Source organism: Arvicanthis niloticus, chromosome 11, assembly GCF_011762505.2.
Source record: "Arvicanthis niloticus isolate mArvNil1 chromosome 11, mArvNil1.pat.X, whole genome shotgun sequence".
In the NCBI taxonomy this organism is placed as follows: Eukaryota; Metazoa; Chordata; class Mammalia; order Rodentia; family Muridae; genus Arvicanthis; species Arvicanthis niloticus.
The window spans coordinates 26,439,009-26,461,686 of NC_047668.1; the positions used below are offsets into that span (position 1 = coordinate 26,439,009).

A 22,678-nucleotide genomic window follows, 5' to 3' on the forward strand; every position below is an offset into this window, starting at 1 on the left:
ATCTTAACATCCAGCATCTGACTGGAGAGTCTTGGCTTATAGCCACAGTAGTACCCTGTGTTTGAAAACAGAGTAGTTCAGGAATTGACAAAGAAGAGCAAGACTGTGCTACAAGGAATAAATGTTTTAAGGACTATCAGTAAAATTTAAAAATACTTGAAAATAAATAAAGCTAAAAAAAAAATTAAGCCAGAAAATGACTCATGTTTGTGAAGGTTATATCTATGATTGCCTGCTCAGGTGAGCTACTGAATTTTGAGGTCCTAAGTGAGACCACAACAAACAGAAAGGGCATCTCAACAATATACTTTAGTAAAGATGTCCTTATGCTGACACAATATGCCATGAGAAGCACACTGAGGGCTTGAAATGACTATGACACCTCTTCCTTTCTCTGTGGGTGTTCCTGCCTTCTACTGTTTTCTTCAACCACTCTGAATCAGGATCCTTTGGTTACAAAGGCTGTAGGTCCAGGAGGCCACCAGGTCAGATCTGAGAAGGTCCTTTGAGAAATAGCATAAGTGGTCCTTCTAGTAGACTATCCCTATATAGAATGCTCCATTCAAAGAACAAGGAATTAAACATTCTAAAGACCAATGCCAGGGATTCTGATATTTTTATATGACATATATTCTTATATTTCAAAAAGATTTATACTTTATAAGGCAATTTAGTATTTCCCAACATGGATTCATATTATCAATCTAAGTCACCTCTCACATAATAATCAAATTGATTGGAGAATTTAATTCATGTCAAAGTCACACAACTCAATTTTATCAAAATACAGGGAGTGATTAACATCTCGGTTTGAACCAAATGGTTCATGAGTTAATTAATCTATAAAAAATTACAAAGAATACTTTTTAAAAAGTTTGGGTAGTTCTACCACTTGAAACTTATTTACAACCTGAAAGTTAACAATAATAAAGTAGAATACACATTTAAAGGGCCATATTTTTATAAGCTAATTGGGAAAATAAGAGCAAACAATAGCCCCATCTTTTATAGTCATCCAAACCAACCCTAGCAAAATTAAACCAAAATTTAACATAGCATCTTTGAAAATTCTTAATGTCTTAAGTTTAGCATTGTAGTGTCAGGTGACAGTTAATGCTTATCCTCTAGGATGGAGATATGAGGCACCAGAAGCTGAGGACAAAATGGTAGGAGCACTGAGATGGGCAGTGGCAGAGCCCAACAGTGTGGGCAGTAGTGCCAAAGGTCAACAGTGCGAGCATCAATGGCAGAGCTCAATGGAATGAGCATTAACGTCTCTATCTAGAATGCAATGAAAGGCAAGTGTCAGCAAGTCTTACCGGCGTCTCCTCTTTATCTCAAATGCTTTTGACTAACAGTGGAAAATGCTTCTAGTGATGTTTTCTAAGACGCTAGACTATGCTACACCAAAATAATCCAACCTGGCAGAAGGTTTGCCACAATAAAGACAGTTAAGAAGCAGGGAACACAGAAAGCTCTGTCCTTCCTCACTCTGCCTAAAATCAGGACACTCTCAAAAGGTACCCGCCTACTCTTCTACCTGGGAGAACAGTATTCACCAAGGAAGACCACAGTTGGCCTTTATGGGCCTAGAGGCAGAGGCAGATGTGCCACCTCAACCACCTTTATTACCTACCCTTTGCCATTTATTTGCCTTCCCATACATTGTTGCCCCTTAGAAACTCAATACCTGCCTTTGTTTAGTCTCTTATCTTAAAATGCGCTGTTTGAGAATATGCTGTATAACCTGGAATTCAAAACCACCTCTGAGATTTACTCATTCCCTGGCTATCTCCCATGTATAGACTAAGTCATCGTTGTCATCACCATCATCATCATCTCCTCCTCCTCCTCCTCCTCCTCCTCCTCCTCCTCCTCCTCCTCCTCCTCCTCCTCCTCCTCCTCCTCCTCCTCCTCCTCCTCCTTCTCCTCCTCCTCCGTCATCATCATCCTTTTTGAGACATTGTTTTGCCCTGCTGTCCTAGAACTGCCCAAGCGGTCCTCACACTCATGATGCTCCTGCTTCTTTCTGCCTCCAAGTGAATTAATGTATGCCAACCCATCCATCTTCTCCCTTAGTTTGTCTTCTGTTACAGAGGTCTATACCAAATGGCTGAGAAAAAAGTACCCCACTCGAGCCCAATACCATGCAGAGTGCTATAACTGTATCCCTTTCTTCAATGGGGAAGCCTTGAAATGGAAAAGCTTAAACAAAGTCCTAACAGGCTGAGGTAATGCTGGTGCTACCTCAGGTCACTGTGGAAAGTGGGCAGGAGGTGTGGAAGCTGCCCTGAGGTACCTTCTGGACCCTGTGATCTAGTTCTCATGAGTAGATGAAGGCTGGGGAGATACTGTATCCCAAGAGAATGACTGCCAATGGACAGAGAAGGGACCCGTTAACCTTCTCTGGAAGCCCCTCATCTGCCTAGTTACTACTTTCTCCTGCAATGTCCAATTCCTAACAAGGAGATCCTGACTTACTAGGATGGGTGGCTGAAAACATTTCTCCATGATTACGGTCTAGTTATAGTAAGGAGTCCTAAGCTCAGGTCTTAACCAATTCTAATTTTTATTTTTTATAGCCATCTTAAGTGGCCCCAAACAGGTAACAAAGCTATCTCATGGCCAAAGACTTTCCCTTTTTCTTCCTCAACCACAAGACCAACACTAATGACAGAGCATTTCTTTAAAAGTCTTACTGGATAAGGTCATTAGTGTACTAATTTTAAAACTAAAGTAGCATTATGATCATGTGACCCTTTGAGTAAAAGAAACGGAAACAGGAAGCCCACGGAGACAGACTGCAAAGCACAGTCACTTACCTAAAAAAGCAACAGACTCTTTTTGTTACTATCCAAGGCTAGATTCTGTATAAATGTCTGCTACAAAGAGACTGACCAAACCATCTGATAGCTTTGTCAGTTTAAAGGATTCAGCTGAATGTCACATGAGAAGCTACGTTTTTTAAATTACAGCTAAGATCACTACAAATTTTGACTATCAAAGTCAGTCATTTTTTAGCTCTTAGCACAATCTGAAACTACCTTATGCTGTTTTCTTTGGAAAATAAGAAAAATGAAACAAAACTCTCTAAGACAAAAAATTTTAATGGTAAGAGGAATACAACTCTCTTAAAGGGATAAGCAAACAATCACATGTCTACTGTTTCATAGCACCTGCACAATTACCAAACTAAAGAAACAGTTACGGGGCTAGAGAGATGGCTCAGTGGTTAAGAGCACTGGCTATTCTACCAGAGGTCCTGAGTTCAATTCCCAGTTCCTACATGATGGCTTACAACCATCTATCACTGTAGTGGCATCAGATCTGATGCCCTCTTCTGATTACAGATGTATATGCAGACAGAACATCCATATATAAATAAATAATCAATCTTTGAAACCTCAAGAAACTGTTACAAATGATGATGATGATGATAATTCTGGCTGCCTGACACATAGCAATGACTCTAATTTCAAAATCCCCGAATTTCCCTGAGGAAATTCTTAGAAAGATAAATGCTGTATAATTAAATGACCTAGGAAATATGTATCAAGCATACTCTGAAAAGGATTTCAACATCATAACAACACCAGAATTGTCTAATGGGATTTTGTGACATTTAAGTAGTGAAAAAAAGGGATCACCAGACTAAAGAGATGGCCTATACAACAGGAGAAAAAAAAAAGTCTTTGTCCACTATGCATCTATCAGGGAACTGATATCTAGAGTACATAAAGAGCTATATGCCAAAAAACCTCAAATTACTCAATAATAGATGAGCTAACAAACTGAACAGAGTTTCTCAAATGAAATTTTCCCCAACACCTTTAGCCATTGGTAAAACGTGTACTAAAATTGCTTTAAGATTCTATCTCATACTAGTCAGAAGGTCAATAAGGAAGAAATGACGACCAGTGATAGCGAGGATTCAGGGAAAGAAGAGGAACCCAGATACACTGATGGGGCCAATATAAATTGGTAAAGCCACTGTGGAAATCAGTATAAAGGTTTTCAAAATATTAAACGTGTAAATGCCATGGCCTAGCCATACCGCTACCGGCCTTTAAGTTAGAGAAAATCGCACTGCCATGTTTATTTCTGCACTAGTCACAATAGTAAGGACACAGAACTCGCCTCCATGTCCACAAACAGAGGAAGTGGTAGAATGCTACGTTAATAAAGTAACAGACTCAGTTTACCATAGTTATATCTCATTTGCAGAATTGAAAGGTAAGTGGGGATAGAAATGTGTCCAAGTGTGTGCATGTCTCTCTATATGTAAGTCAGGAAACAAAAATCTAGACACTAAGAGAAGAGGGAAGGAGAATATGGAATCCATGTGAAATGAAAGCAGCAGATGGTACTACCTGAGGAGAAACATGGGGCCAGCAAGAAACAGACAGGAGATGGGGAGATAATGAAGTTGTTGGGGGGGGGGGGATTTTAAAAGGTATAATAATCATACCTGTATAGAAAGGCCATCACTAGACCTATTTTGAATTCTGACTAAGAATGAATGGGTTGGGGGGTGGGGAAGCACAGACTTCAGTCTTTCTCTAGAGAATTAGTGTTAAAAGATTAATAGGAAAACAAGCTTCTTCTGTGCAGAGGATGCAGAAGTAGAGTGGGTAGGGGCAGGTCACCAAGAACAGGGTCACAAAGCATGTTGATCTGCATGAGGGAAGAGTGTCTCAGGCTAATTCTTCACGGGATTCACAGAATCTGATCACTGCAAACACTGTATCCTTGATGTTCTGTGAGGGAGAAGTCAATCTGATCTATACATGGTGGTCATTCGGACTTTGTGAAATGCTGTCTCTTTGTCAGGAGACCATTTTTAATAAGAAATGTTAAACACGAGTAAACCAAAGCTCTCTACATTTTGGGGTGGAGTAGGCATTTAAAAACAAATGAAAAATAAAAGTTAAGAATGTAACTGTAAATGAAAACAGAATGATTAAATAAAAATCCATGAAATCCAAGCTCTTAGTATCAATAAATAAATCTTTCATGTATTTTTTTTTTAATCTCAGAAAAATGTTCTGAGGGATTTTTCTTTACGGATTAAGTTTTTGTTTTTTATTTGTTTATTGGTGAATATTAAATCCAGTGGTGGCACTTGGCTATAATCCCAGTACTCTGGAGGCAGAGGCAAGAAGATCAGTAGGAGTTCGAGGCCAGTCTGGTCTACATGGCAAGCTCCAGGCTAACTAGGACTACATAGTGAGACAACTCAAAAAAACCAGACAAACCAACAAAATGCATACTGACTACCATACCCTTATATACCATACTATATAAAGGCATGACATGGAAACTATCCTTAATTTTGTCAACATTTTGAACCTGAGTAGAATAGGGGGTCTGGGAGGATGTATTTTTCATTATGCCTTCTCTAGGTAAGCATTTGGCCTTAGGAGGCACTTAAGTGCTGGCTGACAAAACGCATCAATGAGCAGGCTTCAATGACTGCACATGCCTAAGTGACATAAAATAGACACACCTTGCTTAACTTAACTCATAATCCCAAACTTCCAAACGCTTAGGGGGTAACCCCAGGCCTTTATCTGATTATTTGTATGTACTTTTATTTTCAGCATGACAGTGTTTGCAAATGATGGCTCCCTAGAGACAGGTCTGAGAGCACAACTCTGATGAGCACAGTGAAACATGAAACAACTCTTACCGATGCACTTAGCACTCTGGTTCTCTTATTAAGCAGCACATCCCCACCCCATTCCTGGAGGGGAAGGATGATAGCAAAGATTAAGGGACTAATGGCATGATCTTTTAATGCTTTTCCTCAACAGGAAAGCAAAACTTAAAAGCTTCCTTTAACTGCATCACTACAAACACACACACACACACACACACACACACACACACACACACACCTGTATCAAGTCCTCGGCAAGGTGCTGAGAACATAAAGACAATGAGAGGGTAGAGAGGCACACCGTTGATCATTCCTTTGTCAATGTCAAATCCTTTTTCAAAATAAATGGCACTGAATGTTAAAGACATCTTGTGAAGTGCTTACTTTGTGTGACAGAGGCTTATCCCATACAGAATCCAGGAAAACGAGATTATTCTGAATGCCCTACAGGAAGCAACCTGGGAGTTCATGAAGAAAGACAGAGACAACCATGATACTAGTGAGGGGAGGCTCACTAACCTGCTCCTGATTTAAAAGGCAGGGTCAGGGAGAAGTGGGCTTGCTGCTCACCTTGTAAAATAAATATTCCAGTACTTCAGAGAGTCAAGCTGTCTGCATAAGTGCAGAGCAAAAGAGGAGCCTACTCAAGTTCATGCACCCTGTGAGCTTCTGCTTTTCCACAACTCTAGTTTTTCTAGTCATTTGCTAAAGTTAAATAATTGGCATTATGTTCTTATCACAAAATGCTATAAAAAAGCAGAGTGGTTCCGTGATCCACAGTATCTTCTAGATTTAGACAAAGCCTTTTCCTTGCTCAATTTTTTGCATCCCCCTCCTGCCCTACCTCTGCTCTAGCCACTTCCTTAAAATCACCACCATTAAGGGCAACCAGTATTTGTGGGCCATTTTTTTTTTTTTTTTCATGCACAACACAAGAGTGAACACATGAAAGATAAACCACAGATGTGATTAACTCGGAGGTGACAACAACATCAATTCCCACGCACCTGCTGCAACAATCAAATGATGGAGAGGAGGGAGGTGTGAAGCAGTTGTGCTTGTCAACAAGAGGCCCCGGGGAAGGTCTCTATGGGTCACTGCTGGACAGACACCCACAGTGAATCTGTGCCAACATGTCTAGACACGGCAGGAAATGCTCTGGGCCTGATAGAACGGCTGCCGCTGCCACAATTCAAGAAGGGCCTCTGAATGCCTCCTCTACCTATTAAACTCTGTGCACTGTGCCCCTTGCTAGTCTGGCTGGGCCCTTTTCCTTACACGGCTTTTCTTTGCTTTGGAAAGCTTACAATCTTTAGTGAGTATTGTAATATGAAATTACAGAAACAGACCTAGGCCAACAATCTGTCAAAGTCAAAACACTGAATATTTCTCAATTATGTAAAAATGTAGATAGTGAACTTATATGATCAGGCCATGCTAAGCTTCAAGTTATGCATCAAATAAGACATCTAGCACAGACATGAGGAATTAAAACCTGTAAAGGCTCTATTAACCTTACTATAGAGTACTATACACAGATAAAAATAGTATCACTTTCTCCTAAGCTGAGCAAAACAAGCTCTTATATTATGTATGCCTCTGAGCAGGGTTATTGGAAGCTATGAAAGCAATTTCATATGACTCTCCTCATCGGGACACAGGATTCCCAACTTCCTTATTCCTGTTCCCACTGAGGTGTTTCAGGGTGTAATCCCCCTTCAGGCTTCTGATCCCCCTTTCTTGAGCACTCCCGGCTAATGTAATATGGACTTCATATTACCCTTTTGCTAGTAGGTCTCTCAAAACTTTAAGATACTGCAATAACATAACTAAAGCATCACCAATTTCTTGGAATGTGTGATTTCTGCAAGAATGCAAGAGTAACCACCACATACATCTCGCTAAGGTAATATATACTTCCTCTTTGGGTTCAGAAACCCTCCTCCTTATAGCCAGGACCCACTGATAAACTTGTGGGTACTGAGCAACGTGCTGTGCATTTAGCATTCAAGAAATCCTGCCAGGAAGCACTGTTATCTTCATTAAGTCCTATTAGTTAACAGCTATAAGAGATGTGCAGTTACATGCCCAGGCTGATGTAGCAAAGTCAGGATTTCTACCCAGATTTTCTAACCTCAGAGTGTGGCCACACTGAAAGGGTATACAAGACACAGGTGATGTATGTCTCTCTCAGACAGAGAGAAAGTCATAGCCACTTTACAGTTGAGTGAGGATCTGGACTTTTAAACTGCCTGTGCTTTACCTACTGTATTCAGTTCTCTCTCTCTCTCTCTCTCTCCCTCTCTCTCTCTCTCTCAAATGACAGAATTGGACTGAAGAAAGCATAACTGTAGGCAAAAAAAAAAAGCTTCTATGGAAATGAAACCTTTCAAGAAAAATGGGTTTAACTGCATGATAGTAGGAAAAAAAATATCTAACTTTAGAAAAGTATGTGAAAAAGGAAGCAGCAGCAGAAAGTAAACTTTATCTATGCAATTACTAGGATTAAGCACACCCTGCTGCTAGTTTCTCACTTAAAAGCCCCTGCCAGCCACTCATGTATATGAGCAGCCTTGCAGTAGCCAGGGACCAATGGGTGGTACTCAGATCAAATGCTCTGCTGAGTCAAAAGTAAAGGAAGGAATTAGTCCCAAGACAAAAGTACAGTGTTAATTAATTAGGACTTAGAATATGCCAGAAAAACAAAAGAACAAATGTTACACAACAACCACCAAGTCAAGGCTCACAATCAAACATATAACAGAGTCTCTGACTGAAGCTGACTATTTCAGCTAGACTGGCTGGCTAGAGAGTGAAGTTCACTGGACAGGATTGTTTACTCTCTGATGCGGCGGAAGCACCATGTTTGAAGGGAAGATAAGCACTGATATATAGTTGCACCTATGTGCACCACACTATGATTCTTTGTATCCCACATGGTGCAAGAGCCATTTAAGTTCCAGCTACAGGGGACCCAGTAGCATAAACTGCCAGTTCCCTTTCATAGGCCCATCCTAAGGTTCAAACAGCTCACAACCACACCCTGGGCTCTTCCTTTCTCATGGCTAATCTCCCATTTGCAAACTCAAGTCTGTTTCCGGATGCTCCTCTCCTAAGGGGCCCGAGGGCCATCAGTGATTTCCCCTCTGCTTCAGTGTGGCCTCTTCCCCATTACTTGATCCTTCCTGTTCAGTCTTCAAAGCTCAAGTTCCTCCCATCCTAGATCTTAAAAGGATGAGCCTTATGTAGATCCCCTGAACATTTAATAGTAATCAAAAATGATTGGGGAAGAACACAGCACATTATAAATAAATATTACAGATAAGGACTATGGAGGAGGGGTGGGAAATATTGATTCCTATACAGCCTACCCTGTACCAGCTTCACTTGACTTTGGGCAAGGTCTATAGGCTGCATCCTCTAGAAACAAAGGAATATCAGTAATATGTACCTCATAGAATAGTTGTGAGAACTAAGTCAGGAAATATTTTTTTTTTTTTTTTTTTTTTTTTTTTTTTTTGGTTTTTCGAGACAGGGTTTCTCTGTATAGCCCTGGCTGTCCTGGAACTCACTCGGTAGACCAGGCTGGCCTTGAACTCAGAAATCCACCTGCCTCTAGGAAATATTTTTAAAAGAACTTAGAATAGTGTTTGACATATAAAAAGCATCACATAGGTGTTTGCTCCATAAATAAAATAAGATACCAAAGGTGTAGAGAGCACTCTTTCTCCCTGCCTTCCCCAGGTATTCCTTGTGGCATAAAGAAATCAAACTTCCAGCCAGATAAATGCTCTCTAAAAATTTTTTTGCTTATGTGAAACAATGTGGCAAACTCATTTTTTGGACAAATGATTATCTTTGATAGAAAGAAGTTATGTAAAGGTTGTATTAGACTTAAAAGAATAGTCTGTAATTTCCAATGATCACTAGGCTCTATGGGCTCGTGTGCTATCCAAGAGGCTGAGGAGAGCAAACCTGAACGATGACTGCTGATGTAAGGTAGGCATATGCTAACCAGATGCTGTTAGAACATGCCTGCCTCCTTTCTGAGCTTTACACTAAGGAGGGTCCATACCATGATCAGAGTCTCAATCTCCTGGGCCATCTTCAGGCAGATTCAATAACTGTTTAAAAACCCAAAACCAGGTTTTTTTAAACAAAGCTTCAGTCAAATGATGATTAAGGGACTTAAAAACTCAAGAACATCTGCCTTGGTTGGTACTCAGGGGATGTTACGCACTTCACATTTTTGGTAGATGAACTAGGAAGGTGATAACACATGCTGGCTCCCTTCACACTGGATGCCTGTGAGGTCAGAATCTCAGCTTTTTATCCTTGGAAGAGAGGAGCAGCTGACACTACCTCACATCCCTTCAGATCCTCTAGGAGGAGCTGCTGAGATTGGTCAGCAGTAAGAACACTTGCTGTACAAACCTGGTGACCCAAGTGTGACCCCTGGAAGGTATGTAAACATGGAAGGAGACAGCTAATTTCACAAAGCTGTCCTCTGACTTCGCACTTGTGCCATGACATGTGAATGACCCCCAGATATCATGTAGAAACATATACAATAATGTCACACTCTTTGGGATGACGTAGGGCTCAGCAGGAAACTCACTGCTAAGCTCAATATCCTGATTCTCTTCTAGGGACCCACATTGTACAAGACAAAATTAAGGAGTGCATAAACCACACAACCTGTTTTCTGATCTCCACATGGGCCATGGCATGCCCCATGAATAAACATATGGAAAGTGTTTTAAAAGAATCCTCTCAAAGGATTCGGTTTCAGAAACCAATTTCTATAGACTAGATTACTTCTGGAGCCTCATGCTGGTTTCAGTATTAGTATTATCGATGATAATAAATGATGACATTTAAATGCCTGGTGACAGAAACTCATTGTGCTGATTGTTTTTGTCAAGGTGACACAAACTAGAGTCACCCGGGGAGAGGAAAGCTCAGTTGAGGAACTGTCTCAGTCAGACTGACCTGTGGGCAAGTCTAGAGGACATTTTCTTAATTGGTAATTGATGGAGAGCCCAGACTGCTGTGGACTGTACCATCCTTGGCAGGTAGACTGGGGCCCTTTGAAAAAGGAGCTGAACAAGCCAGAGGGACACAAGTCAGTAGCCCCTGGGCTCTGCTTCATTTCCAACCGCCATGTACCTCTTGCACCCTTGCTTTGGCATCCTTTGATGATGGACTGTAACCCAAAAGCCAGATAAGCCCTTTCTAGCCCAAGCTGCTTTTGGTGATGCTGTTTATCACAGCAACAAAAACAAAACCAGGATTCTCACAAGGCCCTAAAAAGCACAGTTTACATTTGCAATTTTGAGAAGATGCAACCATAGACTGAAGGAAGCAAGAACTGTTTTGAGTTCCAAGATAAAAAAAAAAAAAAAAAAAAAAAAAAAAAAAAAAAAAAAAAAAAGGTTAAAGTTCACAGTAGCTGTGTCACATTAAGGCCAGTATTAAGATGTCTGTATTTTGTACCTCTTCAGGAGGGGACATATGGCTCTGCATTACTCGCAGTTTGATCACTGTGTTCTCTGTGTTAGCCCCAGGAAGGTAAACAATCAAACCCAACACTGTTCAAATTCCTAGAAGTTGAATTTGAGAGATGGGAGATACATGTGGCCCAGTCAGGAAGCAGAGTATGGAGGGCTTCCCGCTTGATTCTTCCTCATGTCATTACAAAACTCATTCATGAGTTATCCATCATGTGTTACTGTTACAAGTGCATTAAAATAAAAACTTCACACATATTTCCCAGAAAAAAGAGGGAAATACTCCTAGATTACTACATTTATGAGTCGGTGTGTGTGGCTGGGAGCGGCTGAAGACTCTTGCTATTTTATTAAGTACTCTAAAAGCTCTGTACAAATGGATCATTATGTGTGCTTGAGAAATTCCATCCTAATTCATAATTTAATGTGAAACCTTCATTTAAAACATAAAGTACTTTACGCTTCCATTGAAAGTAAATATAGTTCTCTTAAAGTCTCAGGAAGAGTTCAAATGCTTGGCTGGGTACACAAAGCATCCACTCTAAGTCTTTTCCAAACCATTAAAAGTCTGGGCTAGGGAGAACACTGATTGATAGGGAGTCACTTAGCAGGCACAAGACCTGGGAATTGATTCCTAACACCCCAGAAAACCAAAACTTATAATGAAAAGCTTGCCACAGAGAACCATGATGGGTAAGAGTCAGAGCACTGAGAGAAGCACAAAGTTTGTGCTATTTCGTAGCTCTGCTGCTTCAACAGGAGTGTCTGCAAAGTTCTTCCTCGATACCATTGATCCAGACACCAGAAGATCAATGCTACTCTTTACAGAAAAACTGAAAGAGAAAACATGCTGATTTCTATAAGTTAACATTATACTGTAGAGAATTTTTTACTTTCTTGGCATTATCACCACAAAGTGACTAAAACAAAAGCAAGCTTGGTACTGAGGCCACATAGAATTCTATAGATCTTTTGATTTCTAGAATCCTCAAATCTATCCAACCTTAATGGAAACATCTAGAGGGTAGATAAATAAAAAACTCAAGAGTTTTATACAATGAACTGAGGCTAGTAGATTAAAAAAAAAAAGTATCTGAAAGCATCTAATATGCAAATTCACCATAGTTACAACAAAGAACTCACGTCCTGTGTCCATATGGCATTACCTGATTGGGCGATTCTCTTTACTGTCAAAGAGCGAGAAGATGACCTCCAGCTCCTCTCCCAGGTTGGAACACATGAGGCTCTTCATCTGGACAAAGAGGTGGTGACTGCTGGCCTGCACGGGGGTGTCTTTCTTCCGATGTCGATGTTCCATCTGAACGATACCCACCCCACCAGGAAAAACACATCAGCATGGACTGAAGAAAATAATGCCACAATGCCTTGGAGTGCTGGAGACTGCCTATGAAACAATTTTTGTTCATGCTACACTCAGTATCTAATCTAAATTTCAAATTTTCTTCGAGCTTCATCAAGGCTATTGCATTAAGATTTCCTTTAAATTTTTAATGTTAAGGAGATATAAACTCATGGTATAGATTCAGAAAGGAGGAAGTTCAAAGGATTTTTGTGATCTTAATCAACTTGCAGGATGAGACCAAACCAGTCATCCTAGAGAACAGACAAGAGAGCTGGCTTGGTAACGCTGCTTGAAATCCCAGCAGCTTGGGAGGTGGAGGGAGGAAGGTTTCAAGTTTAGGACTAACCTGCCTACAGACTTCAAGATCACACTGGGCAACTTGATAAGACCTTCCCTTCTCCCTCTCTCCACAACCATTCTGTCCATAAGTGTGTGTGTGTGTGTGTGTATGTGTGTGTATTTGTGTGTGTTAGATATATGTATGTATGTTAGAATTGTATGTTAGAGAGTATTTATGTTGCTGCCCAATGGTAGAGCACTTGCTTAGCATTGTGTATACAAGATTTCAGGTTTAATACTCAGAGCAGAAAAGAGAAACAACAAAATAATCCCCTCAAACAAACAAAAAAAAGTAAAACCTTTCAGATTCCAGTTGACAAATCATTTGACAGATCATTTGATAAATGAAAGCTGAAGAACATTTCTATAACTTCTCATTGATTGTACTTTTAAATTTTATTTGAAAAACTACTCACCCACCAAGTTTCAGTAGTTTTGGAATGAGAACAAGTCTTATTATACCACTAATGCAAGGACATATTTCTAACTCACTATGGAGCTCTGGAAAGATGGTCAAGGAGGCCATGAGGAAGCTAAAGTTAGGAAGAAATTCTGGTATATCCCTTCTCATCTCGTCCTCACTAAGTGCAGCTGCTGTCAACCTTGGGATGGAGGACCAGAATTGAAAACACAGATAGTCTGAGGAAGGAAAGAAATCACCTATGGGGGCTACAGGTGGGAGACCATGAGGACAAGTGCCTAGTTAACAAATACCCATTAGGTATCTACTACATGCTGAGCACTGGGAACACAACAGTGAACAAACACAGAAGCATTCCACGCTTCATGGAGACAATACCAACTGGTGGGAAAAAAATGCCAGGAAAACTGGTGTGTGCATACACAAAGACACACCCATCCATTCATATACACAGATGCTCACAGACAGACACACAGACACAGACATAAACACACACACAGAGGAAGAGGGAGAAAAAGAGTAAGAGGGGGAGAGATACACACACACACACAGAGAGAGAGAGAGAGAGAGAGAGAGAGAGAGAGAGAGACAGAGAAAGAGACAGAGAGAGACAGAGAGAGACAGAGAGAGACAGAGAAGAGTATGGGAAATCTATATTGTAAAAAGAATCCAGGTTTGAGCCTGGGAGGTCCGAATACCTGGAAAACTGCCCTTTAGTAAAGCACTACAGGAACAAGAATTCTTGCTTCTTTAGGACAGAACTTTCAGGTCTGATTGTCGGGAGGATGCAGGTTGTTTTCCCTTCTATTCCTTTGGAGGCTAGTAGGTAAATACTTTCAGAAAAACAAAAAGACATTGAGACTAGGTCTCTAAATCTCTATTTGGCATGTACACATTGAGCTAGCTGCCAGCTACTGCCAGTCTACTCAGCTATTGCGATCTCTTACTGATGAAGAATAATGAGGCAGGGAAAGGACCTGGAAAGCCTGGGCGTTATCAGAAAGGGAGATGGTAAAGTAAGGGATGGCATGGTCACTTTCCTATGACAGACTGCCTATTGTTACTCTATCTATATGAGCCTCTTGACAAATAATGGAATACGTTTAGCATCAGGGATTTGGACTCCAGTGTTCAGTCTATGGCTATGAATGGTTGTCGGGTGAAGGCACATAACCACAACTCCATATCAGCTACCTCTTAAGGTTTGTAAATAGAACTCAATAATTACCAAATGATTAGTCAACTTTCAAGGCAAATAGGGTTTTTACAATTTCCAATTTACTTGTAAATGCAATTATGTGACATCATCAGAAAGTTTACATGCTTCTAAAGTTTATTCTGAACTATCTAAAAGCAGAAGGATCACAAACAAGTAACCGTAAATATGTGTGTGTGTGTATGTGTGTGTGAGTGTGTGTGTGTGTGTGTGAGTGTGTGTGTGTGTGTGTGTGTGTGTCCTTATCCTTTTTTAAAAAAGAAAATCTTCTGGCTTCTGTGAGGTTTTTTCTATTTTGTGCTTTCAAAATTCTTTCATGGTGGCAAAAGACACCTCACATGCTCATAAAACTAATCTCTTTAATTCAAAAGGAAGAATTTCCCTCTTAGAATTGCTAACTTACTTGTTGAGTTACTTAAAGGCCCTACAAAGGTAGAGTCAAGAGTGTAGCACAGCACAAACTACTCCAAAGAAATGATGGGGACCAAAGGCCAGAGCAGAGGCCACAGACTCAAAGGCCTCCTGTAAAGAACTGACCTCAAGGAAGTGTCTGATCTTGACTTGCAGAGTACAAAGTTTCCAGCACCAATTGTGGTATGCAATAGGAACCAACAGGGGGAAAAGAATCAGCTTCCTTACTCATGCAAATAATGTAATATATCTAGAGCGGTGGTTCTCAACCTTGACTGCTCTTTAGCGTTGCCAAGAGAGCTTTTAAAAAATACTTACACCAGGTCCTGTCCCAGAACAATTAAATGAGAATTTCTAGGGGGCTAGGAAAGGGTCTTGAGAGCTGTAGGTTTAAAGGCTCCCTGGATGGCTCTAATGGGCAATGAGGGTTGAGAGTCCTTGATGGAGATCATATGCAGAGAGATACAAATCACAGCAGACTGGGGAAAAAATGTATTGTTGCATCTGACAAGTCATTAATTATGTCCTGGAATCTACCTTGCATGCTAGGAATGAGACTGCCTGGTTCTGGGCTATGTGCCTATGACACAGACCCTTCTGTGTAGCACTCTCTAGCACTTACGTCTGCCATCCACCCACTCTTCTTCCAGATCTGGGATAGGTTTGGATTTAAATAGGTTATGATTGTGTGCTTATGTCTTGATGGTTCACTACTTTTGAGGACTGCAAAAAATATCTCTATGAAAAGAGCACCTCAGTAATATCATTAAAAAGGCATGCTAATACTTCAAGAGCTATAACTTCCAGTCACAACACAGACAACAAATCCTTCTTGACATAATGTATGGCTACAGATGTAGCTGACAGCTGTGCTCCATGTACTTACACGTTATATTTTAACTGTACCGTTTATTAGGAGAAAAAACAGATTCACTTCAAAGATTTCTTCAATCCACATGGTTTTTCCTCATCTGCTACACTAACCACTACGTGAATGGACTGCACACAGCCTTCTCAATTTTGGTGAAGAAAGTTGTGGAGAGGTTTGGGGTTGTATAGTACCCCCAAAGTGAACTTTCTCTACTGCCACCCCTTGTGGCAACCAAATTCTGTCTTCAGCCTGTACCAAATATACCCTTGGGGTGGAGGTAGTAAAACTTCTTTAAGAACCACTACTTTCTCATGGCCATCTGGCAATGGCCATGAGAATGAACGGAAATCTGCATTCGACAGGGGAGGGGCATCTCCAGGACTGAGACTTTGGATGGGATGGAGCCCAACAACAATGGGGGTGTCCTTAGCTATGACTCACAGCATTGGGTACATGGAAACTGGAGATGCTGCCTCCCTGTGGCCAGGCAGGAATCCCAGGGGAGCAACAGGGACACTTTTGAAAATTTTGACGCAAAATTTATCTTGCCTACTAGAAATGCAGGGATTGGGAATGGAGCAAAGACTGAGGGAATGGCCAATCAATACACAGCCCAACTTGAGGCTCAACTTGAAAGGATTGCCTAAGACATGGAAAAAAAATTACTCTGCCAGCAGAGATCCTGGCCAATTAGCTTTTCTTTAGAGCAGAACTAAGATTTCCTTTGGCAATCCAACCTTTTCTAGGTAGATATGAGTTAGCAAGGTAAGGTTTAGCATGTTCCCAGATAGATCTGTGAACAGAGCTGGCCAAAACACATAACCAGTACTTTCTTCCACAGGGTACAACATTAATGTGGGAACTTCTGAAGAGATAAATCATTTTTTGTGGGAATATTTACCTTCACCCCAACATCCTTGATCTAAAATGATAATATACTGTCAACCTCCATGGTCCTTAATCTAAAATGATAATATACTGCCAAACAAAGGCATGGTATTGGTGATGGAGCCTCCCAGCTTCTCTCCCTGGTGAAATCAAGGCAGGCAGATGCTGACAGGTTACATGGAGAGAAAAGAGCAGAGTGGCAGGCTGCCTCATGAAGATAGGGCATAATAAGAAACCTAAGAAGAGAAATAGCTGCCTTACAAAAAAAAACAAAACAAAAAACGTGTGTCCTTCTGATGTTCATAAACATTGTTTCTTTTTTGGGGGGGGAAGGCTACTGTCTTTGCTTAAAAACAGGAAAATGCAATTGTTATTGAGAAGGTATTACATTTTGTAGAGAAAATTACAATGTTTTATGTACCTCATCTATAAAGATGACTTTGGACAGAATCTGAACTATAAGATACCAAGTCACCCACTTATGGTCTTTCCCCAAAATGGCAGACATTGCCACCAATCAGGGTCTATCTGAGATGCCAGCCTCTCAAAACTATTGAGTTCAGGCTACCACCACCAATAAAGTGTAGTTAAAAGAGGTTAAATCAATTTGACACCCTATATACAATGTTACAAGGAAAGACAGAAGCAGAGTTATATATAGAAAACCAAACTAGGGAAAAGAAACTCTATCGATGAAGGACATTATTAGCTGGTCCTCAAACCTTTCACATCTGTAAATAAATCTGCAGGTGAATCTGCTCTCTCTGCCAAAGACAAATAAAGACAAGTGTTGTGTGGAACTTTCAAGGAGGCTTGTTAAAGTAACTCAGTCAACTGCAATGAACCTTTGTCCTTGCAACTTCACAGAGGACAGACATGAAGGCAACAAATTCTGTAGCTATATTGTACTTTGAGGTGTCCTTGCTGTTCAAAGACAAGTACTAAATAGCAAAAATACAAGGGTCTGTACCTTGTGCACATAATTTAGCCACAAACCAATTTAGAACTTCCTGCTCCTAGATCATCAGAAAATTAAGTTTCTGTCATGTCTAGGCTGCTATTATTCATTTCACTAAAAGCACCTAAACCTAATGCCCAGATTTAGCACATATGATATCAATTAAGTTTGCCATGTTGGCTCTCTAATTAAGATGAACTAAAGATGAATAGGAATGGAACCCGACTACATGCTTAGGTGTTTTTCAAATATATTTCAAGGAAAGGCAATTATCATCAACTTGAAAAGAAGTGCTTCACCACTTAGTAGAAAAGACTGCATCTCAAGGAGATTAACTATTAAGTCCCCAAGTCCTGAGGTGATAGAGCTTGTACATGCAGTTGTTTGGAACTGCAGTCCAGGGTGTATTCATAATATAAACTGACCTCAGAATCACTGACTTGGTGATTTGGGAAAGCACTGCACTAGACTATGGTGAGCATAACAGAGGGAAGAGAAGGCAGTGCAGTGTCAAGTTGTAACATGGAGAGGTTTTTAAAAGAGAGAATACAGTCATCAATAGGTAGAGTTATTAATAAAGATGCAGCTTTAGAGGATGTGACTGATTTAAAAACGTAAGGAGACATGATTAACCAATAAAGTACATAGAGTGTATTTGTTTCCTGCTAGAATTAGAGTCATGATTTATACAGGGTAGGGGATAGAACCCAGGGTTTTCATGCATGTTAGGCAAGTGCTCTACCCACTGAGTTGTACCCCCCCAACTACTTTTAATAGCTTCCTTAAGACATACCAGATATTCTGTTTAAATGAAGTTGCAAGAAAGGCCCACAGCATAAAATACTGGATGCCAAAAAGTTCTGTGTACAGTTAAGGAACCCTCTTTAAAAAAAAAAAAAAGCAGAAAGCATCCCAAACCACAGACAAAATACAGACATCCTGAATACATATCCATGTATTCATGAAGGAAGAAAGAGAAGATACTATAACTAAGACTGACTTCTCATGGTCACAAATGATTCATCTCACATGTCCTGACCAAGGTTAACTGATGGTTTTCTACTACAGGCAGACTGGACTATGTTGAAGGAACTAAGCCAAAAAAGTAGAATACCAGGCAACTGGGGAAAAAATGGTGTAATGGGTGACCATGTGATGGGCAATGTGTTCAAATATCTTATGGTTATTAACAGTCTCCAACACACACACACACACACACACACACACACACACACACACACACATATATATATATATATATATATATAAAATAAATGGGTGGGGGCCCAAAGGCAGATGTAAAAACAGCAGCTGAATGCTACTTTTAGAGATATTTTTGAAGTCCATATACATGATAATAATGTAAGGGGAGGGGAAAGGATAACACCTCAGTGATCTCTCTCTCTCTCTCTCTCTCTCTCTCTCTCTCTCTCTCTCTCTCTCTCTCTCTCTGTTTTTGGAGACAGGGTTTAAATATGTAATAGTGCTGGCTGTCCTGGACTTACTCTGGCCTCAAACTTAAAGAGATTCCCCTTCCTCTACCTCCTGGGTGCTGGGATCAAAGAAATGCACCACCATGTACAGCAGGTGAGGAAGGGTAACTTGTAAGCCTTTCACTGGATGAAGCCAAAAGAAAAAGGATTTGTGAAAGAACTTACAAGTCTGATTGTACTTCCTAGAGTCTGTTAAGTTGAGGGCTGAGTGGAGAACTACAGTGTTCTGAGACAGAAAAAGAGGCTTGGTACTTTGGGGGCATGGTCACCTCAGCTTGCATGTCTCTTTACTGTCTTCAAATTAAACCAGGAACATCCAGTTCTTAAAGCGTCTAGTATACGGAATGCCATGGAAACCATCAAATTAGCAGCAAGGCAGTGGGAAAGTGTTCTGTGCACCTACCAGTCGGTACAGCTCAGTGATGCTGATGTCTTCTGGGTCTACCATCGCGTACTCCTTCCGAGGCACCAGGTCTAGTCCCAATTGTCTAGAAAACAAATTGCAAACATTTGGAGAAAAGTCACATTTCTGGACAGTACTATGAATGTTTATGAATGTATCTGAAACTGTGATCAAATCTGACCAGCTACACTTTTTTTTTCTCCATTGGTATCTACCACAATTTGTTTCTGCAGTTGGAGAAGACATAGGACAAGGTTGGGCAAAGCTGGGAAACAGAAGACAACAGAGGAAAATCATGACTATCAATGGGACAACGCTGTGATTTGATACTATGCAGTGGAGAGTGTTCAATAACTTATAAATCAGCAACAGAGAAACCCTTCTGAACAGGAGTGCTCTAAAAACTAGTCATCATCTGCTTCTAGAAAAAGGAAGTGACAAGAGCGAAGTCTGGCTTTAGGGTTTGATCTAGGCTAACTTTAGCTAAAATGACCTGCGTGAAGCCCTGAGAACTAATGTATGTTTCTCGTTCATGGCAGTGTCTGGGGTAAGACATTATTAGAAATGGCAAGAACTGACTTCAGGCAGCACAACTTAGGCCCGTCCATAGGGGTAAAATAGTTTTCTATCAAGCACTGCTGTAGCTAATTTGTGACTTGCTGTGTTGAGGTTGACGTTCTATCGCCTGCATGGGTTATTGGTATGGTGCTCAATTTAGTATGTCTTACCATGGACAGCAGAATGTGAGTGTAACCCCCTTTTCCAATCAGTTTCCCCCCAGTAATACATACTCCTCTCTGGGTCAACCACTATGCAAAACTGATAGCAATGCTACATGATTCCCTTTACCTCCTTTAAGCACTGGTGGTCACCCCAAAAGGGTCCCTACTGCCTTTGTAATGTTCCATGTCTACTATACTACCTTCTTCTTCAGACCCCCGTTCTCCTGCTTAGCTCAGGAGGACAGGTTACTCTGACATTCGCTCACAGCATCACTTTCTTTATAGCACCACAATGACAGCCTCACGGCTTTCTTAACTTTTGTATTTACAGTAACAGATAATCCAGAAAGTCTATGCTTGCCTCAAAATCTCATTAAGGCCTCATCATTGAAATTGCTAATTCAGCACCTATGTCAAGCCAAGCACTACCCAGTCACCCCTGAAAAATACTAGCTTTTAAATAATGGAAGACTGTTACTAAACACCAAATTCTTTCTTTACGTTCTTAAACAACGTTCAGATATTCAAAGGAAGTGCACATCTACTCTTTCAGTTGAACATTCAGATAACAATAGGTACAACTGTTTATGATCAAAAACTCCATGGCCAGTTCCTAGTCTCCATTCTCTCCCTGGAAACATATAAACTAATAGTAAGAAGTCGTTTGACACCACGTTTACCTTGCTGACGAACTATTATCTAGCAAAGGATATGGAACATACAATCACATAAGAATCTTAGTACCCACCCAGCCAACGTTTCTTATAAAAGAAGGAACCCAAGCTTCATTCTTTCCTGGGAGAGGTGAAGATAGAGCGTATTCATGTGACTATCTTGATGATGGCTATCTGGCTAGCTTCATGTGGGCACCTGACATCTGTGGAAGCAATCCCCAGCTAGGCAGAAGTCGGAAAGGCTAGTAGAAGAATGTTTAACTCAAACAGGACTTACCTGCTTACCTACTGGTTGTCATTGGTTACTCCTTCTTTGTGCTGCTGAACCTGAGAATTTAGATCCACTCTTATAACATTAGAAAGAAAAGATCTGTGAAGGGCCAAGCACTTCCAACACTACAAAAGTGAGCCAAGATGAACTCCAGCTGTGAGCTTCAGGCCCTTCCTGAACTTCTACAGAAAGACATAGTATTTAAAGCTTCTGTTCTCTGACTGGCCTGAGTTACCAGTTGCTGCTAGCTTCTTCAAGGCATAAATGTGTAAAAAGCATCTTACCTGTTGCTATTTATTGCTGTCGGTTAATAGGTAAAGACTAAGTGTGAACAAGCCACTGTTTGACTAGAATCAGAATAGTGCTTCAATAAGAATATGAAAAAAATAGGCAAGGCTTAGAGAAAACAGATGGAGCAAGACTACAGGGGAAGCCAGGAGCTGGGCAGAAAGGGACAAATTTTATATTAGCCCAGTCACTAAAATACTCTGTGACACCAAAAAGAAGAATGAAGCTCTTAGCCCTTCCATGTACTCTCAACAGGAATTCAGAGGTCACTGTGGACTCAATGAAGAACAGAATTCTGTATCATCACTTCTGCCTGGGGATTTCATTAGAAAAGTATTTTTCACTGATTCTGTTAGAGAACAAGATGGATCATCTCCTATTTCATCTAAGCTCCCCAAATCCAGAGGACTCCTCTCCACTGTTCTTCAGGAGTCTGATACGCAATTTGACACTGAATACATTCTCAATTTATGTTCGATAAGAGATTTATGTGCCGACAGATCACTTTCCAGGACAATATGACCTCGTTTAATAGGCAAAGGAATTATCTTAATTGGCTTTCCACTTAGCACTCTTTAATGAGGGAATAGATTTATCTTTAAAGGAATATGGCAAATCTATAATTTCTAGGCTGTAAATTATTCTTAAGTAAATTGTCAATAAAATTTAAAGAAAATAGAATAAAAGCTTGTGAAAATTCATGAGCTTAAGGATGGTTTAACTTGTGCTGTTCATTTTCATACATCAATTTGTTTTTGTTTTTTTGTTTTTTACCAACTTAACTTAGCCATAGACCTAGACAGGGCATAAGCTAGAACTCATATCAGACAAAAACAGCCTCAATACAGCCCGGATTCACAATTTTCCTGCACTTCCCCATTCTTCTGTTCTCCTTCTTCAAACTGTAAAGGTTGTTTTGTTGCTGTTGCTGTTGCTGTTGTTGTTGTCGTCTGTTTCTTTGGTTTTTGGTCTAGTCTATGTTTCCTTGTGATTTGTGATAATCTAACTTGATCCAACATCCCTATTAACAAACTAGTCCTCATGTAAATGAGGACTGGCATAGTGACCAACTATAACTAGGTAAAAAGTCAAAGGATTTTAAAAATAAGAATAAAGAACAAGATCTGGGCATGGTCTCACATACCTTTAATCCTAGCATTTGGAAAGCAGAGGCAAGAGGATTTCTGAGCT

At 40.4% G+C, this 22,678-nt stretch overlaps 1 protein-coding gene across 4 annotated transcripts in view; it reads right to left on the bottom strand.

Moving 5' to 3' along the window:
- The window catches only part of Dock4 (dedicator of cytokinesis 4), a 400,837-nt gene that overhangs the window by 181,803 nt on the left and 196,356 nt on the right, over positions 1-22,678 (bottom strand). For all 4 annotated transcript variants that reach the window (XM_076941952.1, XM_076941953.1, XM_034514331.2 and 1 more), the window contains exons 7-8: positions 19,533-19,617; positions 12,336-12,487 (exon numbers count right to left, since the gene is read on the bottom strand). In XM_076941952.1, coding sequence (XP_076798067.1) covers positions 12,336-12,487; positions 19,533-19,617 — 237 coding nt within the window. The remainder of the gene's footprint in view (positions 1-12,335; positions 12,488-19,532; positions 19,618-22,678) is intronic.